An 18,950-nucleotide genomic window follows, 5' to 3' on the forward strand; every position below is an offset into this window, starting at 1 on the left:
ACCTGATTGTTGGGCAGAAATATGAAGGGTAATGCTATCAATACTATTGCAGTTGGAGCCTTTAGCGGACTAACTGCCGTTTCATCTATGTAAGATATTCTACCTTTTAATTTCATACTACTTTACGACGAGGTAAAACTGTTTCTTTCTATAAAAGGATTAAAAATCTAATGATGCTCTTAAATATAACGTTTTCTAGAGATTTAACTCATAATCAACTCTCAGTTTTGAAGAATAACACGTTTAAGACTCTCAATCATCTTACTGAATTGTAAGCTCTATTTGCATTTCATTCTAATGATATACAGTACATATCTTTTTCTAATGTATAATATGAACGTGACCGACTTCGCATACGGTCACGTTCTATATATATACTGACTTTCATAAGCTACCAATATATATTTAAATCGATCATTTACCCAAATTAGGATTTTGACTTCCAATCAAATTTCCAGCGTTGAAAACAACGCATTTGCTGGACTAGCTGCTTTAACTAATCTGTAGGTTTTTATACTTGATTTCTTTTAATTCAAAATTACAGCATAAACTAATCTACTATATATTATATCTTTACGTTACTTGAAGAACTCATGTATTACAGTAATTCTTCATGGTGCCATATTTATTTAGCTAAAGCTTACGGTAACTTACCGAGCATGGATTACTAACGCAGAAAACTATAGTCAATTTATCGAGTAAATTAAATAGCAGAAGTTAACACAGGCAATAGATGTATAACTATAGTACATTAGTATTAGAATTTTAATTTCTAGCTAAGGCGTTAACATCAACAATTTGAATTGTATATTAGTTCCTTTTCTTAGTGTCGTATTTTTAGCGCTTATAAGGTAGGTAAGCATACTTGGATTACAATCTTTAGTTGTAGTATTGATTTAAATAATGAAATTTTCAAAATTCGAACTACTGTTCCGATGCCGCTGGCAAATAGTTGAAATTAACACCTGAGATTATGCTATGCTATTTAATTTAATAAGTCGAACGTTATAGTAGTGTAATGGTTATTCTGTTTTATATTAACTTTTCGAGGCGACTAGATGATAATAAACTGAAGACTGTACCGAAAATTCCTTTGAAATCCTTACCAAGTCTTACCAATTTGTAATTATTGAGCAATCATCTTTATAGTTATCGAACTTATCAATTATTAACGAAATGTTTAAGATGATCATTTTCATTAGAGTTACCCTACATTAAAATATGGGAAAATACTCGTATAGAATTTTATCTGATGTTCAGAATAGCTATATTTTATATTTAAAAAGTTAAGATTATCATTTAAAACTTACCGGTACTTAATTTAAAAGTATGTATTATTAATCTGCCAACATTTTCACTGATGCAGTTCCTGTTATGAATCGTCTCCAGTTTACGAAAGTATATAACACAAAATGCAATCCAAATTTTCGCCAGTGACTTTACTATAATTCGTTTAACCCAATCTCTTCTTTCAGCAAGTCTTTAAAGTGATCTACTCTCGTAGATCGAAACTTTATCGTAAATATCGCTCCTTCCAGATTAGTTTATCTAGCGTCTTTGCAAGATTATAGTACCTTTTCAGCTATCTCAAAGATATCGTGTAATACTCCTATCTTATATAGAAGGAATAATCACAGCTATAGCAAATTACGATAGATAACCATACTCTCTAGCTAAGTGTAATCAGTTTATGATATCGCTGCTAAGTCACTTTTTCGGAAGAATTTATGAATCATGAATTTAAAACCCTTAAATCTCAAACCAATACATTTTTTCCATCAATTTAAAATCGCTTTAAGAACATAAAATTAAATGTGATGGCTAAGGTATGAATACGTTAGCAATTATATTGTATTATAAATTTGCTAATACTGCTATAAAACATTTTTAGGAATTTAGCTGGAAATTCATTATCCGCCCTCACGCCTGGAAATTTTCAGCTCCCAAAAGTCACTACTCTGTAAAGTTTTCTAATTTTTTTCTAAAAAAATTCAATGCACCTTGCAAGGAATAGGACTTTCAAATAATAAATCATTTAGATACTCTAAAAAATTGTTATTGCTTTAATTATATTTAAATCTTGGCCCTGAGTAAAATATTTTATACTCAATTCGGCTAGCATCTTATCCAATAATGCCATCGCCAGCATTGCAGATGACACATTCAACGCTATGTCAATGCTTCAGATTTTGTAAGCATCCTAATTGTATTCATGTGATAAATTTTGGCATGAAATTTTACTAACTTTCGAAGCCTGATGTGTTAATAATGTATAATGTATATGCATGGTTAATCCATATAATTTTTTGCCTCTAAATTTAGACAGCACATACTAAGAGAATATTTTAAATTAATAACGTTGTCAAATTTAGGCAATTAGACAAAAACCAAATCCGTGCTCTACACGATAGAACATTCACATCCATACCAAAATTACAAAAATTGTAAGAAATAGATTTATGAACTGTATTTAATTTTGTATATCATCGCTGTAATTAATTTCTTAACTTTAAAATCTTAAGTACACATTTTCAAATATCAAGTGATTTTCTCGCCACTTATTCTGTTCTAAATCAATCATTTTAAAACTCTCAAAGCACTAAACCGAGTAATCCTGCATTTTAAATTGTATTAATTAAATCTAGAAATTTAAAGAATAACGTGATTACTACACTATCATCCGGATGCTTCAAGCCCATCAATCAGCTGAATTACCTGTGAGTTATGCTAAAATAGAAGCACAAAGCATACTGATATTAATTTAATCGATTGATAATAAAAAACTTACATAATTTAAAATATTAATTAATCAATGAACTATCAATTAATACTATTGTATTTTTCTTTTTTCAAATTGTTAAGAAATCTGAACCAGAACGCTTTAACAGCAATTACCTCTACGACTTTTTCTGCTCTAACTCAACTAACAGACTTGTAAGACTGAATTTAGATGCGTACGCACTTTCGTTAGCCTAAACAGTCAAAATTTTAAAGATTACAACCCAATTAGTTACTATAGCTTACTCTTTGAGCTATCTACATTTAGCTATTCTACTTTTATAATATTTGTTGGACAGGATTATGGCGGCCAATCATATATCTTCGGTAGCTCCTGGAAGCTTTCAAGCATTGACCAAGCTACGAAATCTGTAAATTATTGTAACAGAATCTTTACAGTCAATTAGTATTTTTAATTAACTTCGTACATTTACTAATAGCTGCAGCGTTCATAATAACGCCAATATACGGATACGTTTTATTCGGATGAGGACCATAACTTTTCTTCGTATATTCCCATATAGATTTCTAGACGGAAATCGATTAGAATATTTATGCAGCAATACGCTTAAAAACGTTAACAATCTGGTGTACTTGTAAGTATTACTGGTCGAGAATTGATTATTTCAGTTCAAAAAAAACAAAATTTAAAGATTGACCAGCAATAAATTATTATTTTTAAGGCAGGCGTATTCAGATGTATTAAATAGATATATCTTCAGAAGTAGGATAGTGCAGTAGCTATAAACCATCTTCTCTTTCTGCCAGTTTTAGTGATGTTGTATCATTGTGATAAAATCCAATCCTAAAAACCCCAAAGTTGTAAATAATTAGAACTTTATCAGATCTAATACAAAGACTAGCTACAAACAGCTCTACTCTAGCCGAATACAACTACGGAAAGACTTCTAGAAAGAACAATCAGATAATCTAATGTCTTCTGCTTTTATGCTCTCCGAAGCTTTCGCAGTTACTTTCAGCATTGCAGCATTCTATCATATTTTACACATATTCAACTTATTATTAGTCACAATGTTAAATAGTGAACCATCATTAATTCAATATAGAAATGATGACATAATTTTCGTAGATATTATTCCTACCTCTTAAAGTACAATGAACTAAGCGTATCATAACATATGATTTACAATTCTATTTCTACCTCTAACCTTATTAGTAGCTCAACACCTTGCTTTATTTAGTCATCTGTACTCTAGCATAGAGTCTATCCTTACTGTCGATAATTATGGGCTACTAAATATATCATAAGATAAATATAGAAAAGACACTACCGTATATCATACTAAGATGGCTAATAGTCTACAATCATAATACTAAGTTACTTTACAATCATTTACATAGTATATATCTGCATTCTATTATTCAGCTATAAAATAACGTTCATGATGAAAATTAATTATGATCATTGCTATAAGGGGTCTATCTGCAAATGGTCTGTTAGCGATTGCTGATAATGCCTTTAGCAGCCAGGGAAAAGTAACTGATTTGTAAGTCAATAGAAGCCTTATGTTTTATAATAAAATTACATGATTCCTAGTAATTTGATAATGCAGTATTATATTTACTTGGATTGCTGAAATGGCTGATTAAATTGATTACATTTAGTGAGTGTACTTTACGAGATGAGGAATTTTGCTCAAGATATAAAACAGATTTTAAATTAATGTCATAAGTGCAAATAATTACGAATAGATTGCTTGACTTCAATCAACTCACTGCTATTGGTGATAAGACTTTTGCGGGCTTGAAAAATCTTTTAGACTTGTAAGTTTAAATCTACATCATGTACTTCAGTCCTAGAATAAATTGAAAATGTAGATATTGTTTGTCTTTAGAAAATATTTAATGATCTAGAAAATTCATCTTCGAAACATATACGGGTAAGCTATTAATTCCATACTATTATTTTTGCAGAAATATTCAAAGTAACAAGTTATCCTGTGTCTCGGCAAATGCATACGCCAGCACACCTAAGTTAAAGAGGGTGTAAGTCTCTAGATTCAAATTTATTAGAGCAGTAAAAGAGAAATAACCCTAACTGGTAACATTATATAATAGGATAACTACTTCTGCAATTGCGTGCTGTAATAAACCATCTACAGTAGTATGCTTGATGCCACGTGCAGGATGTTCTAATCAAACCAGTACAATAACATGTACTAATGTACTACCGCAAATACCGTCTGGTAAATGCTCGATGAGGTCAGACACACGCTCTATTATTATAAAATATTATGATCGCACTATAAATCTTATCATTAGTAGAATTTAGAACAGTATCGAATATTTATAGCGAATAAAAATAACGGAGTGCTAACATGAAATATTTTCAATATTGTAGCAATCCAACTAGTAATCCTACTAGTGGGTCAAATACTAAGGCACCCACTCCCTCTCATATAACTGGGGCTGCAAATACTATAAGAGCTTGGACGAACCAACTAACCTTATTTATATGTTTGGTCGTTATGTTAACTTTATGGGCATAATAGGAATTTATTAGAACATAGCAAGCTCATTAGATGCACTGAAGAAAATGAGGAAGTTATTTTAATTTAGGCTAGGATAACTGATCAGATAATTCAAGTACAAAATTAGGAAATCTAAGTAACGAAAATAGATGTTAATTAAAGTTAGTTTAGGAAATCTTATATTAGTAGACAGATCTAATCTTGATGATTATGATCATGTTATCGACCAACCATGTATAAGAAAATATTATCAGCTACTCTTATGCCCACACCAGAGAATAGATTGTTATAGAAAGTACATTAGTCTCAGAAGTACCTGATGCTGTACGAATTATTCTCCGTTAATACTGGATACACAATAATTTGCAATAAGAAGCTATTATTTTTATAGATGCTTCAACTAGATTTGATTTCTAATATGTTAGGTACAGTTAAGCTATGAGGAAATGTACCGTCATTTCTAATAATTATATTTTCTCTGCATCTTCTTGTAAAACTTTGGCATCGATGGTAAATAAATTTAAGTGCTTGCTTAATGCTTAGTAATAGAATTGTAATAGAGTGACTTAAAAGTGTCATGGTGAATACTACGCCACATTTTTAGATTTAATTAAAATTAAAAATCAAGATAGTATTCTTCAATCTTGCTGGCGAACAGATGTATGAAGCTGATATAAACTGAGATGCATTCAAATATTAAAATCTTCTTAACATATTATGACTTATAATCCATCTATGGGAATTTATGCACCTAGCATTAGCCTAAATGGAGCTTTTACCGCCCATTGATTTTTGTATGTCATTAAAAGGAAATTATAGTAGGATAGAGCTAATTTGTACGACAGGCAGAGCATTATCAATGGGACAGTAAAGATGATTTGTAATTCATGAGATAATCACAATAAACCGCTTGATCATTGACTAATTTCGTTATAATGATAATGTATTGAGCGAAGGAGGCCATCCGGCAATAAAATCCTTGCAGTAACAGAAGAATTACTGTTGTAATAGGTATTATTCTAGTTACAGTAAGATTGTATGGTTTAGATATGTATACTAAATAACTGATAACTGTATAAGAGGTTAAAAACAGACGATTCGGTGATGAATATTTTATACGAGCACATTATTTAGATACGCATTTCAATTATCTATAAATAAATTCTCTACCTACCGTATTATTAGACTACCTACGTCATTTATTGTGGTTGAAGTTAACAATTACCAGTTATTTTTAGGGGTCATTAATATTCTCTATACTTAGCGGTATGCTATTATAAAATCTTTACAAGTACTTGGAATAATTAGCATTGTCTAAAATGTAAATTTTTCTATAGATAATTACATTAATATGTCAATATGTCAAGAGGGATGATATCAAACAAATGAAATTCTATATCGAATAACAAACCAATTAAGCAATTTAATTTCCGCCTTTTAAATAGTTAGGCAATTTAGATTCAGTTAATTAATATAAGTTAACTACCTGTAACACCACTATGTATTGAGATTGTAGACTAATAGCCTTGTTTAGTATGATGTGCGATAGCATGACTTTTTGTATTTATCTTAAGAAATAATTAGTTACTTATGACCATAGACTGTTGTGGGAAATCAGTAATATATCATTCTACCATAGCTCGCTTCAGTTGCTTAAATATTCCTTCAAAATGAAAACTGTCCAGTTAGTTATTCTACTAATTTTTTTCCAAGCTCAAACAGGTAGCACAATCTTTGCAAAACTAGATAATAACTTTAAAATCATCAACAGAGTTTTAACCTAAAGGTAGTATGACATACGAATAATATGCTTAATGAGACCTAGTAAAACTAATTAAAGAATTACCGCACCGTATGATTCAGATCAGAAAGAAAGAAAAGAAAAAATGTGGGAATAACTTGATCAGAATACATTAGTAATTTAGGGAAATGTGAATAAACTAGACTATTAAATTTTAATCTTTTGTTATAATTAATTTATTTGTTGAAAGCTGGCGTAGAAGTTCAAATCAGAAGGATACAGTACTTTAACTTGCCAAATAGAATAATTTTTCTTCTAAGTTAGCCATGACTATTATACGGATAGCAAGACAAGCCGCAATCTTTTCATTGCTCAAAAGGATTTATTTGGTTTGTGGAAGCACCTCAGCAGTAATTCGAGCGGTAACATTGCAGTGATTAAATCAGTAGCATTTGAAGTCTAAGGTTAATTTATGCATTATTATACTATGAAATTTTCTAACTTGAAACTTTATTAAATTCAAATCGTGCTAAAATATAAATCTCAATGCATTCCTTTAACGTATTAACGAAAGTAGGAAATTTTAATCTATTCCGCACTCTTACTCGTACATCAAAATGATGCGTTTGAAATGACTTCCCTGTTCACCACTATATTCTTCAATAAGCTTTTAAGAACATTTTGATGCATCAATTATTTCAAGAAACATAAATCTCAATGGATTCTTTTAATGCATTAACGATATCAGGACGTTTAAATCTATTACGAGCTTAAGTATCAAAAAGACATCTTTGGAATGTCTTTTTTATTCACTTCCTCATTCTTCGTTAAACTTTTAAAAACATTTTGAGCGATCCCTTCATTCTTGCTCAACTAATAGTTTAAAACATTTTAAAGCAAATAAACCTATAAGTTTTCCAAAATTAGCATAGATAGACAGAGATGTAGTTATACCCCTTGAAAATTTAGTCAAAATATACCATAATCGCGCAGTTTCAAATCGAAATAATCTTACTTTTCCTTCAATTACAGCAATTTACCAAATTCTTCTTCCTCTATCATTAACTGATTTATTCAATTAGGGAATTATATAACTATAGATCAATATAGTGTAATCTTGACGGAATCTAATAGAGATCCAGTCTACCTATTATTGACCTACTCTAATTTCTTAAACATTAGTGATGAAGATTTTGTAAGATTTATCACTGCCTATTTTATTATCAAGGACAGAAACAGATTAAATACCACTATAAAGTCGCCTTCGTATCTCGCATCTAAATTTTGGAACATTTGAAAAAGATTCAGTACAAAAACATAAATTTTAGTAATTTCTGCTTTGCAAGATCATATATGCTACATATAGTCAAATTCGTTTCAATAAAGCCGAATGATTATCGCTAATTAACGAACAAATATCAAGAGCATTCTATTAGATAATTACTAATTATTGCAGGCCAGGAGCCTAAGAACAAAACCTAAAATATCCTACATCAAAACATAACAGTGTGATTATGTCATTGCTGTATCCATTTATTAACATCAAAAGTTCAAAATTAAGAAATAATCATGCATGTTATGGAGAATTATATTTCGGTACAGTACTTTCGCGGTCTTAATGGTATCGTAAAAGTACTTTGATCAAATAACATAACTTAGTAACTACATTGATAGCCTAAAATTAATGACAACTTCTAAATTGTAAATAAATTAGTTAAGTAGCTAATTGCATTTTTTAATTAACAATTATTTCTCCTATTCTACATTGCAGTACTTTCTCAGTGTCCTAAAAAATGCAAGTGTATCTTTGGCCAAGTATCTTGCTCCGGGGAAGGAATATCAATACCAAAGCCAGCATCACCGAGTTTAGATATTCAGCAAATGTAAATGAATATGAAGCTTAAGCGAAGATTTTTCATTTTAGAGCCTTTAGTTTGTCTTATCCAGATAAATTGATATGAGCGAGCTTAAGATACATTACCATACAATTAAATATTGAGAATGCAAGATTAAGCTGAACGTAGAGAATTTAGGAACTTTGCCGAAATAAAATTTTATTTCAATTTAATCATTGTTTAAATTTTATATTTAAGTTCGGTATCAATGGTTGGATTAAAAACACTTTCAGCTAATAGCTTCATTAACTTTCCCAACCTTTTACATATGTGAGTCTTCAATTAGATGATCATATATTAATGTTTTTTGTAATTTAAATTGCTGTGAGGTATACTCAAACATTGCTATTAATTAGCAGCTTAAATGCGTTTATACCCAAGGTAAATTAGAAATATTTTAACATCAATTTCCTGGTCAATCACTCTGTTTAGAACGTTAAAAGACAATACCATCAATAATATTGAAATAGGAGCATTTAATGGTACGAACAACCTGATTTCACTGTAAGAGCATTAAAAGTATCTATTAAATTTTACTGAAACAAAGACAAACGATGTTACAATATTAAATAATTAATTTTCAGTGTATCTTCGATAATAAAGGTTGGCTGATACCATTAATTTATCAACTTCTAACACCAGATTTACAAAAACTTTTATACTTGCTATTATTGCAGAGATCTATCAGGTAACCGTTTGATAACACTAGGAAATAAGATTTTCGAAAATCTAAATCAACTTACAGAACTGTAAGTAAATTGTGTATAATTACAATATATATTTCATCATGGAAAAATTTTCCTAATCCACCCACTATATCAACTAAATACAATATCACTGATTGTCATCAAATTTAAATAACGATCGAAAATTTCCATCTGAAACAGGAACTTGAAGCATAACAGAATTTCAACAGTAGGCGATTATGCCTTTAAAGGTTTAAATTCACTACTAACTCTGTAAGCATCATATTTTAATCTGATAATTTACTGATATTTTCATGGCTGTATCCAATTTAAGAAAATTTCAAATAGCCAAAGACATAAATTTAACGTACAATTTAAATCGGTTTCGTGATAATTAAGATCAACGTAACAAAACGTGAATAATGATGATAGTTTATGCAATTGAAGGTTAATTCAATATCGGTGTAGTAATTTTCTGGATAATTGCTTAATCTATAAAATTGACCTGCGTTTCAATAGGGATTTAAGCCAGCAATTTATCAAGACCTTACCATATACTGCATTAAAGCCAATGACTAAACTATACAGTACACTGTAAGTTATCAGAGTATTATGAACTAACGAAGATAGCGTTTGTTATGGTAATCTTGGGTAAAATATTAGAATTCCTAATTAAATGGTTTCGCGCATACATTTTTAAATCCGATTTTATTGATTATCATCATCTTCAACTGGAATTAACTACAGAAATCTTGAAGTTAATTCCATTACATCCCTTGGACAAGGCCAGTTTCAGATACCAAGTTTGCAAATTTTGTAAGCTTATATTGAGTAACATTTCATAATTTTTTATCCTAATTAGCAAATTGTTTTATTTAAAGCTTTTAAGTAATATGACCTAACATTTACTTCTAAATTCATCAAGGTTAATGAACAGTAATAAACTCTCCTCAATTAATAAAGCTGACTTTAAAGGGCTACCTAAACTACAAATACTGTAAGTATACATTTACAGTTTTAGGAAATACAATAACCTAATAGATATGAAATGCTATTTACCATCCGTACTATGGTACAACAAGCTAGAATATCAAATATTACCTGTGATAACTACCAGTAAAAATTTTAAAGAATTAAATACTAATCACATTTACATGCTCTCAGAAACTTAGATTTTAATCAAATTGTCAATATCGGAGAGGCAGGGTTTAATGCTCTACCTGTACTAAATCAATTGTAAGTCATTCTTGTAATGTTGTATTTTTACGATCCCTATAAGAACTTTATTTTATAAAATGCCTGACTTGCGAATCAGAAGCTAATGTAAACAATAATTGTGATTATTGAGTAAAGTATTTTAACCTAGCACCTATTTACTAATAACTAATTCTTTCAAATAGACGAATAAGTCACAATGCTCTTCGCATGATTCCTGCAACTTCATTTTCTAATTCTCCAAATATTCAGTTGCTGTAAGTTAACTGCTTGTTGATTGGATTCAACATGCTCTAATCTTTACGAAGACGACAGGCTACTAGCTTATGTAAAATACTAATGCCAGAATTATATTTCTAAAATATTAAATATGTAGATCAATTTTAAAAAGCAAATCTTATATCTAAAGACTACAATATAATATACTACAATTCCTCCTTTAAATTTCTTCCTTTGTGTAGCGATTTAAGCTATAACTACTTTGGAGGAAGCCTTAGCTTAGCTTTACCATCTCCAAACAATATTACAAAGCTGTAAGAGCATTTCTAATTGTTGATAACGTTTAAAACTCCTTTTATCGTATCGGAATATTCTCGAGTGTATAATATCTATAAGTTTCTAAATTAGAATAATTGGAAAATACTTGATAATATATAACGAAACTAAATTTGACGATAATAGAAAATATAAACCAATGTAAAAAAGGAAGCAACCATACTAATTTGTCCTATTCCTGGATATAGATATCTGAATGGCAATTATTTCAATTCCATTCATAAAAATACTTTCCAGCATATGGCAAAGTTAATAAGCCTGTAAGCATTAATTTAATGCTACTTCTAAATGTATACTTGTGTGTGTCTGCTAGTTCTAATGATAGTAAGAAGGTCAAAATTGTGACATACGAATATATTACAGTCATGCTATGATTTCATGATTTTATTTCATAATTTAACTTCAGCTTGTGAATTGACTCAATCTATTTACGGAATTGTAATATTAGGGACATATCATCTAACTGCATCGATCAAATTGCAGATGATGCATTTTCAAATTTGAAGAGTCTTATATCCTTGTGAGTACTAATATAAGCAATTATCAAATTCAATTTACAGATGATTTTTGAGGCATATAGAAGTGAAGTTGCTTATTTAGGATAGGTTTCAGTTGTAGATTTCGTAAAATCGTAAATAACAATTCCTGATGATTTTAAAATTTAATTCAGCATTTCAGACAACGCTAACTTGTATATTGCATACAGTACCAACTTATTTTTTAAGTTTAAGCTTAAAATCTAATCATATTCCAATTACTAAGCTTGTATTACGAAGTGATGAGAGCAATTTAATATTAAAGCAAACTAATTGATTCGAAATATCTACTAGTGTCGCAAGCTGATATCAATATTTCCTTTCTACGAAATCTGAACTGACTTAAATTGCATATTTTCACTGTCAATCGGATTCAATGTACCGTTCTCTTTGCATACTAGTACATAAATCTATCACATATTCAATATAATAGCAATTATTTTAAAGTAGAATTACATCTTTATTAGTGATAACCGATATGAGAAGACGAATATTGATCTTATATTTTGCTATTTTGTAAAGAAATTTAATGAACAATGCTTTGAATGCTATTCATTCGAACACATTTAATGGCTTAAATCAATTGCAAAATCTGTAAGTTGGAAATATAGCAGCGATTAAATATGAATCTGAAGCTATGTCTTCAATGGGAAATCTCATGTTACAGTAAAACAAAACAATTCCAATTGCTATGCGCTTACGATATCTTTAGTTGCACCAATTAATGGAATATATTGATTACACAATTAAGTAATCAATTTTTTAATTTAGCTGCTGTGTAAAACTATTTAATCTTAAAGTCCCATTTCAATCTGCATTCAAAAATTTAGCAAAATTGAAAATAATCCACTAGCTTGTGTGCCCGCTCAAGCATTTTTGAAACTATCACAATTATCGATTGTGTAAGTATTGCAATATAAACAAAAACAGAGCTTCGAAAGCTAGTTCCATCTTTTCCGCTTATCGAACGTAAAATTTCATGTTTAATTCAACAATTAGTTATACGACATTTTATCAAGTCTGCTGTCAACTCCCAACTACTGTAACTTGCGATTATGTTGGCGCCTTTAATTGTTCTGAACATCAACTGCCAAATTCTTGTGCAGGCAATAATTCTAATGCAATTCTATCTCGTTGTAAACTATTGAGGTGAGACTGCAGCCATGAAAATACTAAAGGATCGCACTTAAATCATTGCAAGTTTCAATCTAGTAGGAAGACCTTATCCAATCAATTTACTTATTTATATCGTAAAATCTATATACTATTGTAAATCATATAGCGAGCGCCATTTTCTTGAGTATAGTGGTTACAATCTCGGAAATCTTGTATCTTAAGAAATCAATCTTACATTTAAATATTTCAATTAAATTTACTTATCACAGTGGCTATTTATACTTTGTAGATAAAGCCTAAAATATCTACATCAGCTTTTGATTTTCATGCATGAAGAATAGCAGGATAAATTTGATTTTAATGCAGTCTAGATTGCTGCAATTTTGATCAGGGAATTATTCTGCTTGTTTCATTATTTGCGCATATCCATTTTTATTTTACATGGCTGATTCATTAAATGAAGTTGATCGTACCTTATTTGTATGGCGATAGTAAACTGCCTCATATAATTTCTAAAAATAATTTATCTATATTTTCCTTACCGTTTTGAGAGTCCGTTTATTGTACACTCAAGCTATCTAATACGAATGAATAGCGTTTCTTTTGGTGATACAAAATCGAAGAGTTGATTTACGAAATATGATCTAAGTCAACAAAATCGAACTTTAGTAGTGTAGTAAGTAGTCTTCGATAGACCAAATGACTCTTAGAAAGAGTAGATGAAACTACTTTTGGCAAGATCTCTGAGCTAACCCTTATAGGTAAATGGTTATCAACAGATTCTTACGTATGCTCTTTCACGTAAACTTTGTCACAGCAGCTACTTTTAAAATTATTCTGGAACAATTCTACTTCTTCATTTATTTCAGGCTTATGCATCGTGACGCAATTTGTCATTTTTCTTATTATTCTTGTTCTTTAGACTGTATTATAATCAACACTAACCGAAGTAATATTTGATAATGTTAATCCAATCTATTGACTATTCCTATTGCAATTGATACAATTTATAAGGACAACAGCAATTAAAGTAACTAAACTCGATAGCAAAGGAAAATTACTATATTTACCTTTAATGTAATCTATTATAGCTGTTATTAAGCCAATAGCTGATTCTAACCACTGTAAAGTTAATTATCGTGCGATATTATAGCAATATGACTAGTGCAAAATGATAACGTGGTTACAGACAAAATAGAAAGCTTTTATACTAGAAACTGAAAATTAACCATCATTAATTTAGTTGAAGTCTTCCTTTAATCCTGAAATCTATAAGAAATACTACAAGCTATCGTTTATGCCATTAAGTAGTGCTATAATTCATCAGATATCTTTATTCATGGATTTAAATTTTTAAATATCGTTAAAAATTGAAAAATAATCTCGTATAATTTAGCATTATCACTTATAGATGCTGTTTACTTTATTATTCTTACAAAATATAGTGTGCGGTATATTACGTAAAACTCATATCCAGAGACAGTTCTTTTTTATTATCTACGATGTCGTGAAGTGTCATTTTTATCTTTCTNTATGACGTGAAATAATAATAAATATCACTGTNTAAATTTTACAGTATTAAAAAACATAGCTAAGGCTAATTAAATCATCACAGCCAATAAACATACTATCCATAACATAAAAACATCTATATGCCATGAAGCGTTATTTTTATGATTCATTTTGATGTAAAATAACAAACATCATTGTTTAAATTCAGCAGATGGGTTAATTAAATACTTCAAATATGATAATACTCAATTATTTTAATAATGATATAGAAGCTGCTTCATCGATAGTCTGTATTAGAACAATGCATAATGTCAGATAGCGACGTGTCATTATGATACCATTATACAATGGAAATGATTATGCCCATATCAATTCAAGAACTAATTAACAGTTCAATTCAAGGTATTCCATCTGTGACTACTAGATGTTAATATCCAGTACTAATTATTAATTGTCCCCTCAACGATAATATCAAGCACTCATTCAGGACATGTTACCAAGGCTTCAATTGGTATAAGTGATTTACAGTCTAGCAGTCCCAGACCTACATCTAAAAATGGCTGTCATATCTATCCGGAAGATTGCTGCTATCATCTCTTTCATCGTGTTATATCTATCGTCAGGTTATCTATTAAATGTATATCGTAGAAATTTTATATCCGATACTATCATCACCCTTTACTTTAAGATTGAAAGTTTTTACTGCGACATAATTGATTGTTAGACCTTTAAACGCGACGGGAAGATTTTGGTGTGCTTTAAGAAGTATTTATGATAACAATAATAATGCGTATACAGTAGGGTTTCGTTCACGTATCATTTTTGTGTCAACTTACCGATGTCCATCAGCTTTATCACGTAGAATTGTACGTATTGATTTTACAAATAGCGTTATCTGCTTTGAAAGATTTGATTTATTCACTATGCTACCCTGGAAAGGATAATTTAAGAAAAACAAAATGGTTAAATCTAATACAGATTAATTGAATATTGACCAAGAAATTTATAATTGCGCCCAACTTGCCATGCTTAATTTTCTCTACCTACTTTATAGTACGTCACTTTTCAATCAAATAGCGAGTGCTATAATTGATAATATAAACCGTTAAAGCAAAGTTGAGGATTATATGCTCCTAAAATAAATTTGGTTCAATTTTAGCACTAATGTTATAATAAAATATTCTCAATACATAATTCGAGGAAATTGAATCTACCTATTTCATGATTTGAAATACATAATAATCCTATCAGATATGGAAAATTTTAACATTTTTATCCGGTATCAAATGGTTACTCGATAAGAAATGACGATATACCGGCATTTAAGTTGATTTATTTGAATCAATCCAGTTTATCCTAAAATCAGTAAACTATCTACTCGACAGATTAATATTAATCACCGCTATGGCACAGTTGTAAATATTTCTGGGAGCTTGAATTAGTACAGAAGATCTTGCGATTAAAACTTAAATTACACTAAGAAATATCATTGTACTTAAAATTAGAATAGAATATGGAAAGTGATAATTGATTTAGACAAGATTATGCGTCCCTTTACACTTCATGGCAGGCAGTATCATGCTGATTATTATTCTATCCAGGGATTCTGATCGTCTTGTCTTAATTATTGTTGAATCTTCCTCCTGTACTATCAAATGTCATAAAATCGATTTCCTTAAGTCCAATTTAGGGAGTTGGCTATGCTACCTGTCCGACAAACTTCTACTCTTAACTCTATTCTGCCTTTCACTATCTTACTATCTCACGTTGTTCTCATTCTATACTGTAAACTTATATGTATTTTCCTCTATATTGACTTCATTAAAACTGCTACATACTCCGGACTTTTCAGCACAATTCCTTGCTGATGTAGCGGAACTACAATATTCACAAGCAATAGCATCCAAAAAATATATACACTGTACTAACTTCTAGACTGAAGTATCACACGGATGATATTTAGAAACTGCAATCACAGACTGTCTGTCTGAATAAGTATTTCTTGCGCATTCAACGAGTATTTGATGCCCTTGACAGAGGCGTTTTTAATCATTAGGGTGTTATTCAGATCTACTATATAAATAAATAAATACGAGATAGTTTAAGTTATAATGATCAATACTCTTAATATAAATGTAGTAAAGCCAATTCTGAAGGGTCCACAATAAATCAGTTGTCACGGTAGTGAATCTACCGTGATGAATGATAACTTACTTAATTTAGACATGTATATGTATCACGTTACGATAGTTATTAATTTGGATATGTACACGAATTATTTTATGACTTAATATGGCCGATACAAACCTATTCCTTAATACAGGTTAAATTATACTAAATATGGTACATGAATTGTCAATGGTAAATTCTATATAAATCCTATTAATTGTAAGCTAGGGCCAACATAAAGTTAATCTATAGTAATATTAAAAATTCATTGGATTAGACTAGGAATAATTTAATGTATTCATGAAGTCTTATTGGTCGAAATATATCACACATCGTAAACTGGTTTTATTGCTAAAAAAGCTATTTAAATGATTGATTTTGAATATTAAATTAGACTTGCATTTTCTAGAATAAAGATATAGTTAGAAGATTCTGAAAGTGCATTTCTCAGTTATTGTTACTTATATTCATTAATTTACAGCCAGAATAATCACGTGGAATAAAATATAGTTCTCCTCGATTCCATATTCCTAGCGCATATAAATGTGCGATTTTTCACAATTTCTACGAAATTTGCTGCATCTATTGTTACTCAAGCATAAAAAGAAAACAAATTATTTTAATAAAGATAATAAATTTACTTATTTGATCGAACCACGTTCACAAGATTTCTATCTCCAAGTTACCTACGAAGCTTTGTCATACTACGAAAGTACAGTTCCTATTTATTTTATTACTTTAGTATATAATATAATGATTTTGTCGATACTGTTAATAATATCATACCTACAGTAGTCATTATCAATCGAGTCCATCTGTTATTCTTTGACCTATACAATAAAATTCTTCGCGTTTACTTTCCTGTAGATTTGATACAGCCTATTAACATATCAAGTCAGATCTTTGTACAATAATATGAAGCCAGACGCAATCTTATTGAGTAATAATAATGATAATAGTAGTGAATAGCCACATTAAAACCATTTCAGTAACGATTTTTGAATCATGAGATCCATCGATACAATTTGAAAATTAAAAATTTTAAAAATCTTAATTATAAATCTTAGTAAGTTACAGTATTATCGTCTAGAGGTAAATACAATATTACTAAGTTCGTATTCAGCCTTGCTAATTACGTAATTAGTCTAAAATCTGACATTTAGCCACCCTATCCTTATCAAATCTCTAATTCTCCCAACTAAAATAAAGTGTTAATCAATAACAATCTCGGTACTTTGCCATGATTTAGACGTAATCTTTCTGCTTTCCGGCCATACAGAACATTTAAACCTAGTATTATAGAACTAATATATACTAAGACCGGCCTTCAATATCAAGGCCAAGTCATACAATAAAGTAACTAAAGCCTACTTAAGTATGTTGAAGACTAATTGCGTAGCAATATAGTGGATTGATTTAAGTGTATAGGCTTTATTAAACTTAATGCAAGCTGATATTGACTTCTGGCTATAGCAATAATTCACAAATCTTTTCATAGTAGATGATCCTGAACTTGCTAATTAAATTTTGATGCATTATCTTATCATCTATATCAAGTCAAAATAAATATATAAATTACCTTCTTCATTCTATGCAGTGCGTTCACAATGTCCAGCTTCCTGCCACTGCAACACCACTCATGTAGTTTGTTCTATAGTTAAGGCAGTACCGATACCAAAGCAGAATATGTCAACAATTCAAGTTCTGTAAGGCAATATATCTTGTGTACTTATTCCTACAGCAATCATCGCTTAATTAATAATTATACTGCGTTATAATAACATGAACCAACAAAATAAACATGAAATTAAAACACACTTTTCAAATTTCCTTTCGCCAATTTAGATCAATTCCTTTCTCTTCTATTGCCTACGTTACTCAAGACAACTTTGCCAAATATTCAAATTTACAAACTATGTAAGAAATTTGTAAATAAAATAAATGGAACATTAAGTAAGCAATAAATGATAATATCCACTGCAATGGTATTCGATTTTCTGTAGGAGCAAAAAATACGTACTTAAAGCTTATCTCACGAACATTCTGCTATTCGTATTGCTGCAGAAATGATAGAATTATTATAATTAATTCTCAATTAAATAAATAAATAAGTGTAGTTTCTACAAAATTCTACTTATTGTCAGCTATTACTCAGCAATCAACATTTCAATACGTAATATTTTGAAATAGAAAGCTTTAACTTTAGATCTGAATCTTGTGACGTATAAAAAAATACTATTTTTATTCTACTAAAC

General features: G+C 29.8%; 1 protein-coding gene across 1 annotated transcript; it reads left to right on the forward strand.

Moving 5' to 3' along the window:
* Positions 1-9,270: 9,270 nt before the first annotated feature.
* On the forward strand, positions 9,271-13,314 carry TRIADDRAFT_56135 (uncharacterized protein; the record flags this gene model as incomplete). Its single annotated transcript, XM_002112233.1, has 13 exons — positions 9,271-9,287; positions 9,339-9,410; positions 9,584-9,655; positions 9,794-9,865; positions 10,112-10,186; positions 10,518-10,589; positions 10,757-10,828; positions 10,993-11,064; positions 11,269-11,340; positions 12,421-12,492; positions 12,729-12,800; positions 12,898-13,047; positions 13,284-13,314. The coding sequence occupies 13 exons, from the start codon at positions 9,271-9,273 to the stop codon at positions 13,312-13,314; spliced, it is 921 nt and encodes a 306-aa protein (XP_002112269.1).
* Positions 13,315-18,950: the final 5,636 nt, after the last annotated feature.

Source organism: Trichoplax adhaerens, genomic scaffold (genome assembly GCF_000150275.1).
Source record: "Trichoplax adhaerens TRIADscaffold_5 genomic scaffold, whole genome shotgun sequence".
In the NCBI taxonomy this organism is placed as follows: Eukaryota; Metazoa; Placozoa; class Uniplacotomia; order Trichoplacea; family Trichoplacidae; genus Trichoplax; species Trichoplax adhaerens.